General features: G+C 28.4%; 1 protein-coding gene across 2 annotated transcripts; it reads right to left on the reverse strand.

The window, feature by feature from the left end:
- Nucleotides 1-396: 396 nt before the first annotated feature.
- LOC107457274 (toll-interacting protein) lies at nucleotides 397-11303 on the reverse strand. Of its 2 annotated transcripts, none has more exons than XM_043047589.3 (8): nucleotides 11139-11303; nucleotides 10062-10235; nucleotides 5307-5440; nucleotides 3437-3485; nucleotides 3142-3294; nucleotides 2914-3010; nucleotides 2575-2729; nucleotides 397-869 (listed from the first exon to the last, which is right to left on the reverse strand). In XM_043047589.3, exons 1-8 carry the CDS (start codon nucleotides 11178-11180, stop codon nucleotides 756-758), a joined length of 918 nt encoding a protein of 305 aa, XP_042903523.2. In that variant the 5' UTR covers nucleotides 11181-11303; the 3' UTR covers nucleotides 397-755. The 2 variants fall into 2 exon arrangements, with proteins under 2 accessions (XP_042903523.2, XP_042903524.2); XM_043047590.3 differs by having other exon boundaries at nucleotides 11031-11230.
- Nucleotides 11304-12276: the final 973 nt, after the last annotated feature.

Consider the following 12276-nt stretch of genomic DNA (forward strand, 5'->3'; position numbering starts at 1 on the left):
CCCTTTTCAAATCAATTATTTAATATAACTGAAAAAATTACTATTCAATTAAATAATTTTCATGCAAATTACATAATTTCAATTTTTAAACTGTCTTATATGTTAAGGATTAGAAAATATAATAGAAATTTAATAGAATGATACAAAAAAAAAAGTTTTAAAAAAGAAGATGATAAAAAGCAAAAAACTGCAAACTCAAAGAAGAATTTCATGCTTAAAAAAATTCTTTCCAAATTCAAAAAACTCTTTTTACTTTGCCTGAAAAAATTTTAATGATAGTTCATATTATTAGCCAACTACCAACAAGATTCTAATCACATTCTACAGTAAACCTGCCTTATATATTGATTATTATCATAGGTTATGAATGATGTTTTTAAATAACAAAAATAAAACTAAATGTAGTAATTCTTTTAATATCACATTCCTTTAAACGAATATTATAATACAGTAATTAAATTACAAATATTTTGAAGTGCAATCTTAAGAGCAAGCTATAAAATAATTTTCAAGCTCTCCTTTGACAAAAACGTGTAAAATTCAAACAACTACTCATTACATTTCTTGAATAAACATTTTTTTAAACATATAATTACAATTATAAAATTTATAAACATTACGCTAAATTTCTGAAAGCACTTATAGAAGGTAATTTCACAACCGAAAATTATTTTGAAAATTTTGTCTTCAAGAACATTTATTTTCAGCACGGTATGATACAAAAAATCCAAAAAGAAAAATGTTCTTCATCACAGTTATTTGTCTGAAAGAGACAAAAGAGATGTTATGACTTGATCTTTGTTTCCATGGCAATTTTCTAAGACACTCAGAATAACTTCCCGATCATAGGCAGGGAACATTTCTTGCATCTAAAAGAATAACAAAAACACATATTCATAAATACACATATACAGAATACATATACAGAATACACATATTCATAAATATTTTTTAAAAATAACAACGAATTAAACGTGACTCCGGTAGCAGAATTCATACAGTGAATCTGAAGCACTATCTTCATATACCTGATTTCATTTGGGACCTTACCATAGACGAAGATTATTATTGTAAAAACAATTTGGGACCTTAACATAGACGAAGATTATTATTGTAAAAACAAACTCAACTTGATCTAAAATATGAATGGCAAAATTTGCATATTAAAAAGAATTTAAAAATTATGCATAAAAACTTTTTGTTGTTAAAATTTAAGTTGAGTTTTAATTCAACTTAATCTAAAAAAAGGTGGCAGAATTTACAAATTATAATCTCTACAAGTCTTAAAAATAAAAATTTCTGTCATTTAAAATAAAGTTAAATTTTAATTCAACTTAATCTAAAATACATGTGATAGAATTTACAAATTATAAAGTTCTTAAAATTATACATAAAAGCTTTATGTTGTTAAAAATTAAGTTGAATTTTAATTCAACTTAATCAACTTTGTAAATTTTGTCACATGTATTTTCAAGTTGAATTTTAAATCAATTTAATCTAAAATAGATGTGACAAAATTTACAAACTATAAAATCTTTAAAAATTGTAACATAAAAAATGTATGCAGTTTAAATTAAAGTTGAATTTCAATTCAACTCAATTTAAAATGCATGTGATAAAATTAATAAATTATAAAGTATTCAAAAATTAAACATGGTTTAATGCCACTTGCCACACGGCAAGCCTGCTTGGTGAAACCGAGCAAATTTAAGGCAGAGTGTGCGATTCTTGCTCTTCAGTGGCGCCATCTATGGCCAAGAATTCGACTTTTGCACATCATACGTCACACTCGTTTATAAGGCGAACCCATTCATTCATCCACAGATCAAAATTTTGACCTGAATCAGAGAACGGTCGGTCTCCAATCCAGTACCTTCAGAGGTATTGATTTGTTATGGGAACATGGCAGAATTTTAACATGCATCAGTCACCAACTACACAATAAGTATTCGGCAGGCAGGGTTCAAACCCACAAACTCTCAGGCATGGGCCCAGCGCCCTACCGACCGTTTAATTTTTAGGCTATCTCGGCCTAAGAATTAAACATAAAAACCTTATGTTATTTAAAATTAAGTTGAATTTTAATTCAACTTTAATTTAAATGCAACTTTGTATTTAAATACAAAAAAAAGCAAAAAGGGATTTTCCCCTCTCAAAAATATAAGTTTGCCGCATTCCCATTCCTGTATAGAAAGGTTTTTTCCAGATTCAGCATAAATACATTGCCGTTTCAATTTACATTAAGTATTTCGATTTTGAGCTTGTTTAAAACCCAGATAGTTATAGAATTTTTCCCGTTTTTTGTTTTGTCAACACAATAGTTCTGCATTTGAGCCTCTCACTTAAGACGTAAAAAAGGCAATTTTAATTAAAAACAAGAAAGCAATTTTTAAAGGTATTAATTAATAATAAAAATCAAATGTAAACTACTAAAAAATATATTTTAAATAACTAGTTAAAATTGAAACGATACATTTTGTAATCCACACTTGATAGTTTCATTATTTTTTTACACTGTTATATTTCAAGTAAATTTATAAAACCAACGCTAAAAAAAAAAAAAGAATTATTTACTTGTTTTATTTCTTCTTCACTAGGACGGTAAGGTTGTGGCTGAACTGCAGGATATGCATAATTTGGATTTACCATAGGTGGTTGCTGGTATTGTACAGGTGGTTGCTGGTATTGTACAGGTGGTGGTTGGTATTGCATAGTTTGTATACGGGGAACTAAAAAGAAAATAAATCATCATAAAAGAACATAAACATTCATCTAAAATAATACCATGATAGATTTAATAACCATGATTCAATTAACTTTTGATGGTGATTAAACCCGTGATATGTCAAAAAAGGCCACATTTATTTAAAATTTACTTTAACAGAATTATTCTAGAAAACTTTTTATACTAACGTCCAAGCATCGGGTTTCCGTATTGCCGGGAATAATATGGCAGGTCAGGTGTAATCATTAGGGTCGGTGCAGACACAGTAGACCAATATGGTACAGACTAAAAAAAAATTATCACTTAAGCAATGCTTCATAAGATAAAAATATACCACATACTATTTCAAATTTAAAAAAAATATCTCAAACAATAAACTGAAATATGTGAGCACTTATTGAAATTTTAATTTTTACCTTCATATGCATTGTAATACTTAAAAAGCCTTCTTTGTCTGTTCCTTGTTTACCACTGAGGGGAATGTTTTCATCAAACAATTTGCCTTGAAAAACATCATCAGGAATGACTAAATCAGCATATGCTATTCTTTCATCAGGAGTGAGGGTGCACTAAAAAAATTTATTAGGTACATCACAAATTTGGTATTCCAACAATAGACTTATATATATATTCTAAAAATTGAATTAAAATTAAATACAATTATGATCAGTTGAAAATACAAGCATATTTAAAAATTTATAAAGATATTACCTCATCAAACATTTCAAAGTGAATGGTCTTTATACCAGGATCAAGGTAGCTATAAATACAACAATGAAAAATTAGGGTTTCATATCAACTAATTTTGAAAAACAATTTATATAAATAAACGTCAAAATTTTAAAAATTTTATTTAACCACATATGTTGAATTTTCAACATATAATGACATGTATTTAAAATCGCTTTGTTTTGAACCTATTAAAATAAGGAAACATTTACAGGGCTCCTAGCATATTTTAGCCAAAGAAAAGAGAAAAAGAAGACTATTTGTAATTAAAAACAGAACTTAGGACCATTTAAAGTTTAAGAAGAGGGTTTAGGAGTACCATTTATTGATACAACCATTTATATTAGGTACCACAATAAATGTTTTAGTCTTCTTAATGACAGTGTTAAGAAACAAAATCAGTTAAACAGAATTCTTAAAAATGATAGAAAAAAATACAGATATGCTATAAAAAAAAATTACAAGACTCAAAACCAAAACACAAACTGAAATTTTACTAAAATAAAACAATTCTCTGAAGAAAAATTAAATGAAACCAATTGGTCAATTATCTATTGTATTAATTTATGTTTACAGCTTACTGTTACTGTTATGTTTGTTGTTACTGAACATATAGTCCATTTATTAATAAAACTATTTATATTTAGGTACCATAATAAATGTTTTAGTTAGCTTTCTTTATAAAAATGTTAGAAAATAAAATCAGTAAAATAGAATTTAAAAAAATTGTAAAATATCAAAATGCAGAAATGCAACAAAGAAAAAATTACAAGTTTCTAAATCAAAACATAAACTGAAATTTTACCAAAGTAAAACAATTCACTGAAAAATTAAATGAAACAAATTCATATGTAAGTTCTCAAAAGTTCTAAAAGTGTAAGTTCTCAAAATTTATTTCATAATGCACGCATATAAGACTTGCTATTGGGCATGGTTTAATTATAAATACTTCAAAAAAGAAAGAAAGAAAGAAAATCTTGCATAACATAGTGTGGAGAATCACTTGTGTATTTTTTTCTTTTTAAAGAATATCTACAATTTTACACTTATGCTTCCACTGTTATGCTGATTTCATCACAGCTGAGTAAATTTTGCTACGACAATATCTTTAACAATAATTTTTTTTTTTTGTAACACAATCCATTTTTTGTAACACTTTCTATAATTTATTTTTGTAATTATATCAAATAGATAACCATACATATTGAATTAAGCAGACATTAAATACATTAATAAAATCCTATTACATACATAAATTAGCGAATGAATCCCAGTAAAATTTACCATAATTAATCACTTGTCAATTGAATGCAACCAAAATCTGCATAAGATTCAATAATGTAAAAATTATATAACTAGAACATATATTTTAAAAAATATAAACTAGAAAATGTTGCCCTCATTTGAAGATAAGATTTAAAATTCTTTTAGCCATGCAACAATTGGTGCAGGCTGACATTATGAAAAAGTTCATTAATAAAGCCAATTAAAGTAATTAATTAATTTACATTAATTATCGCTTAATATTTGGATACAATCAAAATTAGCATAGGTCTCAAAAATGCAAAAATTACAAAACTGGAAAATTCATTTAGAAAACACTTACAGGGAAATGTAACCCTAATTTGAAGATAAGATTCAATATTTAAAATTTTAGTCATGCAACAAAAAGTGCAAGTCAACATTATTGAGAAACTGGCATTATGAAAAAGCTAACATTATTGAAGAAAAAGTTGATTTCATTTAATAGATTAATAAACTAAAAACCAGTCCCATTCCAAAAAAATAAAGTTACATTTAGAGAATTAAAAAAAAAAATTTATGTGAGTACATTTAATTAAAAAGAACTTACGATGTAATTATCTTATTCCATCGAGGAAATTTGCCTCCTCTAATCGATGTATGGGTTTCATACACAGAGTGACCTATTCTAACTCTCACATATGGATCCATTTTGGTCAAGCTATAACTTTTAGTGAGTTCAGCCTGAAATAAACCCACAAAATTATTACTAAATTATACACGCAAAGAAAATTGGTTTATACGCATATTCGCCCACCATTCATAAGAGAGTAAGGATCTTTTTCATCCATAGTAATGGTAGTAGATTCAAGCTGTTAAGTATGAACTTTTCTGTTCCAGTAGTTCACAGCTTTGGGTCTCAAACAGAAAAGGTCTTTAATTTAAAATTTTAATTACACAGTATTACAAAAATATATAAAATTTATAGTTAATCTTGAAACAGTTAACCAAAGTAATATTTCTTTATAATCTGTCATAAACAGTTTGAATAGTAGCATTTAAATTATTGAATATGAAAGATTTTAGAGATCTGAAAGCTTTCTAATCTCAAGAGACTTTCAGGCTTTAATCTCATAAGGTTTGTAAACAAAGACAATCTATTTAATTTAGTTTCTTAATCCAAAACATAAGTTTTTAAAAAAAACTACATACTTTACAAAATAAATAATATTTTATTTCAGTCACGGTATATAAGTTCAACATTTCATAACCAGGGGTCTGTCCAGACATTTTGTGAAAGGTCCGTTTTTCACGAAATTGTGAAAAAATTACTCACATTCTTTCAACCAGGGTCCGCTTTTATGAATTTGTGCAAATAGGGGCCGGTTATTGCAAAGAACTTTTTCAAGGAGTTTTTAAATTGTAAATAGATACAAGATTAGGCTCAGCACTGCAAAATTATAATAAAAAAATTAAATTTTCAAAAATAAACAGCAATTGCTGCTTCTAAATTAGAGATGCAACATACAAATATTTGGTATTTAGCCTATACTGCTGAACGCAGAATATTCATTTCGAACGAATAATGGAAGAATCCTCTGCCGAAGACAACGTCTACATCCATCTTTCTTGTTTTCTGCCCTGGGAAGGGTTTATTCGATTAACAAAATAATAATGAAGATAAAAAAATTTGTGAAAGGTCCGATTAAAAGAAAAATCATTTTGTGAAGGGTCCGTTTTTAGATTAAAATATTTTGTGAAGGGTCCGTTTTTATGAAAAGATATTTTGTGAAGGGTCCGCTAACGGACCCAAACTTCTTCTAAACAGACCCCTGATAACACTGGATTCTAATGAATACAAACTATGTCGATTTTAACATCAATCAACTGGAAAAAAATCTCAAAGCAAATAAAGTTCAATATCAAAATATTCAACAAATGAACAGTGTGAGTCCCCAAATCCAAAATACTGGCATATTTCCTGGATTTCTGATATGAACTTAAAATAGCAACAACATATACACAATATGCAATGAAAAAAATACAGAATTCAAAAATGAACTAAAATCTAGATAAAATTTATAAATTAATCAATATTTTACTTTAATAACCGAATTATTTTTAAACACAACAGTTTTAGTAATTTTAAAAATTACTGTTTTTCATTATTTCTAAAAATTTATGAATCAATTCTTTTTCATTTAAAACACTGCTTTATGTAGAAAACATTGAGGGTTTTCTGAGGTGGGCCAACTGACACTCTGAATTTACTGTGAATTGTTAAAGCTGCTGTTGTTTTTACTTGATTAAGAATTTCATTCATCTAAAAAATATACAAATTTTAAACAACAGTCCACATCTTTCTTGCGCTCAAAAACAAATGTCCATTTTTGAGACTAGCCAGATATGAATTAAAAGAATCAAAAGCTGCTGTAGTTGTAAAACGATGAAAAACCTCAATCAGTTTAAACACCCAAGAATAAAGATTTCCTCTATACCTCCTCTCATTGTCTGTAAATAAACCATTTTACTTAATATAAAATATTCAAAGCAATGAAAACAACTTTTATTCATTATGGAAGTTTATACAACAATTTAAAGAGAGTGAATTTTTTTTTTGATAACCATTACTTTAAAATGAGAATTCATACGAATTATACAATAAGAAATTGATGAAATAGTGAACTGGTCGAACTAAATGCAGTAGTATAAGTTTTTGAATAATTAAAATAAACTTTTATTCAAAATAACGTTTTTTTTTTTTAATTTCTTATAATTTAATTTTCTAACCGAATTATTTAAAATACTGAAAAAAGAATAATCATGAAGAAATAAAAAAAAACTATTCACTGAAAAAAGAAGAAAATTGTGATCGCCACAAGGTGATCACAGGTTACCCATTGGCAAAATGGTTGTGGTCTTATTTTTATTGGAAAAGAAACTTTATTGTGTTTTCATCTTGGACATCTTGAACTGTTAATCCTGAACTGCTCGGTACACAATTTCACAAACATATTTAAATGCAGCTCAGGCACATTCTGTGTAAACTCTTTTGATGACTGAACAGACATTGAACAGCCAATTGAGATCAATATTAACATTTTTGGATGGGTACAATGGTGTTTGATGGAGATTGTAAGCCGCATCACACACGCGTTTGGGATTCGCAAGTTTATTCATGAAATAGGATTTGAAAGCTAGGCTTTTTCTCAATTTTACATGAATAGTGAATGAATCATTCATATTATGTACAAAACAGTCTACGATCTTGTGTAAGTTATTAGGTACGTTGACAATGAATTCTTTTTATCTCTAACTGGTGATCAACACTTAGTTCTCGTATTTGCATGAAAGGGGTTCGGAGAGTCACCATTCGCTCTTCAGTAGGATTCAATTCTCTCAACCACCTTCGGTACTTTTGGGAGGGACGGCCTTCATGCTTGCATTTGCAAACAAAATCCTTCGTTTCTCTGTTTGTGTGTAATACTGAAGGTATTCCTCTCCACACTCTTTGGTTTCTTCAGCCTCAGTAATTTTAGGCCTTGGCATAATTTCTTTCTTGCTTCAACTCTAACTTTTGGGACTGTGTAAATCAGTTTAGACCCTCTTTATTTGTGATATTCACCTGAATTAGTACTGAAAACGATCCAGTTTGAACTATAGGTTATTCTTAAATAAAACAATAAAAAAAAAATATTGTTTAAATTATGAAATTTTATTTCTTTCACAACCCAAGAAGTATTTATGGGACCTTTCTGGTTGCATATCTCAAAAATAAACTCACCAACTTAATGCGTAACAAAATTAAAAGTGGGAGAAAAAAAAGAATTCTAAAAAAATTATCAAACTGCAGCGGTCATCATAGCAACGCGTGTACACTGTTTACTATTACTCTTGATTATTGTAGTTGAAAAGTGATGACGCTATGAAATCCAAATCAAGACCCATTTGGCCAATGGGTAATAAAGAATCATCATGTGTCAAAATATTTATCAGAATTGTTTGAAAAGTTGACAATTTTTAAATGTATATTCAACTTAAAAGTTGAAACAAATTGGTACATACTCCACTAGCTTTAATTTACAGAAGGCACCTACAACTATGATAAAATTATTCATCTAAAAAGATAAATAACTTAAACATACCTTGACTACTTTTTTTTGGAAACATTTTTGTTAATAAAAATATAATAAATGGACAAACAATGTCCAAATCGTGTTTTAATCAATTAACAAATTATAACGAAGTAAGTTAGAAAATTTTAAGAAAACAAAACTTCTTTTTTCTATATTTTTACTGTTTTGGAATTTTTGAGTCAAAGTAACTCCTGTTCGAGACTTCTTTGGAACATTCACTTATTTTTAAAAAATTGAACACAAGACTATGTTAGACTATATAACCCCTTTCACAAGAATCAGAAAAAAATGATGCAGTAAATTGAAAAAAATAAATTATTTTACATATTTAAACTTTTAAAAATATAGATTTTTTGATTTGAAAAACATGACAATGTTCTTATGACTTTTGGAAGCTAAACTTTTCATTCTAACTGGTAATAGTTATCTCATGAATAGTAAAGTATTCATGATTCATTAGCTTGGAAGGTTTTTTTTCTTTTTTTTTTTTTTTTTTCTTCTTCCCTTGAGATTCAGAGCACTCATAAACAAGAATATCCATTTTTTCAGACTTGGTATAAAATGGCTCAGAAAACTTGGTTTTTAGGTTGTGTTTATGAAATATTTATCGCTAACAAGGGGGGAATACAGCACATTGGACAGGCTACATAAAGGAGTATTTTGACATTTACCTAATCTTTATCATGTAACTGGATCCATCCACAATCGTATGTTTGATGGTAAAAACTCATCAAAACCAAAGTTTACAAAAACTCCAGTCTAGCCATAACAAGTTTTTTAATTACCGAAAAATACTAAAATAGCCTTAACAAGTGTATAAACCATTTTTTAAGACCAAAAATTAATGTATGCTTTGTTTTGATTAACAGTCAAAACTAATAATTTTTTCTTATGTAGGACTAGAGTAACCCCATATGAACCAATGTAGCCCAAATTGACAGTAAAGATGGTTTTTATTTGAAATTATACTTTAGAGTTCTTTCTGCATAGTTAAAATGTACTATTTATACAAAAAAGAAACCAAAGTAAGTTTTATATTTATATCACATATAGTATAAATTATGCACCCGAGTAAAAGATAATGAATTAAGTGCAAATCAAGAAAGAAAGAAAAAAAAATTCAAATAAAGCAAAAAAATAATAATTATATAAGATAAAAAGAATATTTTATTAATGGAAAGCTTATTCACAAAAAAAATTGCTTACATAAACAAGAAACCTTTGCTTACTTGAACAATGGTTATAGTGATTTGATTCACCATAGGTTGTGGGGCCATATGGTGATGTTGCTGTTGTTGGCCCACTTGTGAAGGATTTTGTGAATGGCCATTAGTAATTAACTCTGGATTTGGATTTTCTTCATTGAATCTTAGAAAATCATCAGGTAAATTGCCTACTAAAACCTACAAACAAGCATGAAATAAATATTAAGCTGATTTAACACCCAAAACAAGATTAACAATAATCCTTAATGTCTATATAGTCTTAACGATTATTTATCATGAAACCGATCAAATGGTACATTTTGGGAAGAAGCAAAAAAAAAGTTACCCAGTGACAAAAACAATAACTTTGTAAACAATAACAAAAAAAACGTACAACATTAATACAAAGTAAGAATATCATAAAACAAACTCAGAAAAAAATTATCCTAACCATTTGCAAAATGTTTAAGTCCATACAATTTTTATTTAATCATTTTGTTGTTGCTATTAATTTTTATTTTTCCTATAATTTCAAATCGCAGGTATTTTTGCGATTGCAAAAAATACAGTTGCAGACAACTAAAAATAAAACACATCAATACAAATGAATGAGTAGAGTAAAACATAGTTTTAAAAAATTATACGTTTAACATTTGAAAAATCTTAAAGTTCATTAAATATTTATGGCAAGTAGTAACAAGGAAAATAGTTGACAATATGATTTTATACAATCAATATTGAATGTTAATGGTAGATAATATCACGTATAATCAGACTCAATAATTCAACTTTGCAGAAACAGAAATGAAATGCTATTTTAATTTTGAACGATCCTGACTTTTAAACAAATACACTTTAACACGAATAATAAGTAAAGTGGCAATTGCAAGGAAAAAGCAAGAACTTTTTCACAATAGAACAATAATAGTTTTAAAACAAAGTTTCTAAAACTATACATTCAATTTTATAAAGTTGCAAAGATAATTTAGATACCATTAAATTGTTAAAACGCTATGCCAAGAGTTTATAAAGAAAGTCAAAATTTAGCATTTATTTTGAGTCAGCTATTTTGAACGAAAAGAATATAAAAAATAAATTTACTCGACTTCTTTCCTCTAAGTATCTTGGATTAGGCGTATCCATTATTAAAACTAATTTACTTTACAAAACTAATATTGCATTTGTTTATTTACATCGTATGTAGTTCTGTTTCGGTTTAGATGACTAATACGATACGATAACGATATTTTAAACGCCTCCTGAAGCAAGGGAAGGAGCAATCAATCGATACAATCAAATGATATCCTGTTTTTTAAAGCTAGGCATGTAGCACAATAAAAGACCATTCTCACTGAATGTAATATTTGTCTCATGCAAATGAAAGATTTCGCTAATCAGATTCTCAATCGCATTCACACAAAAAAAAAATCACTTCCTCGAACTAATTTTAAGTAACTTTGCATTTCGTCGGCGTCTCGTAATACATGTGGCCGTCGAGGAGGAAGGAGGCCCTGATTAGTGGAAAATATTTTCAACAGTCAAAAGTTCTGTTTTTCCCCTCTATAATATTTATTGCATTTAACTTTCAGAAATATTTTCCACGACGCTTTCTTAAGAACACAGTTTTCAGTTCCATATAATTTCCCTACTTAAAAAAATGTTAATCTGTTTGAAATCAAGACAGGGCATCCCCTATGTCGAGGATGAAAAGCATGTCTTTGGATCCTCCTCGGAGATATTTCCTAGACAGTTGCCTATAGCCCATTGTGCAGCTCTAGTGCGACGTAAATAAAATATCTACCTACCGAATCAAGACTGAAACTAACGTACTTCCTTCTTTAATGACTAGCATGCTAGAGGAGAGAGCATGCGAAGTGTAGCCATTAGGTAGAGAATTCTGCTCTGTGCCACCTGTAGCCCATTTCGATCACCAAACATAGACTTTTAAGAAATTCTGGAAAACTCTTAAAAGCTATTTTTCCATTTGAGAGGGTCCCACAGTGGACTGATCATAAAACACAGTTCTCAGTAGAACACCGAAGTCAAGCATCACTGGCTGCGGTCAGTGTGTGAGTGGGTGACCACTTTAATCAGGCTGCGAAGAAACCGAAGAAATGCGGTATCGGTCCTTGTAAAACTGCTTAACCGTAAGTGCTCAAATTCGCAAGCATGTTGTTGGGCTATCAAAGTTTGGTGGTATCCCCTCCAAAGAGGATCAAAATTGTGATGTCATGTCTTC

This window comes from Parasteatoda tepidariorum, chromosome 8, assembly GCF_982258835.1.
Source record: "Parasteatoda tepidariorum strain Cologne lab strain chromosome 8, Ptep-v5.0, whole genome shotgun sequence".
NCBI lineage: Eukaryota > Metazoa > Arthropoda > Arachnida > Araneae > Theridiidae > Parasteatoda > Parasteatoda tepidariorum.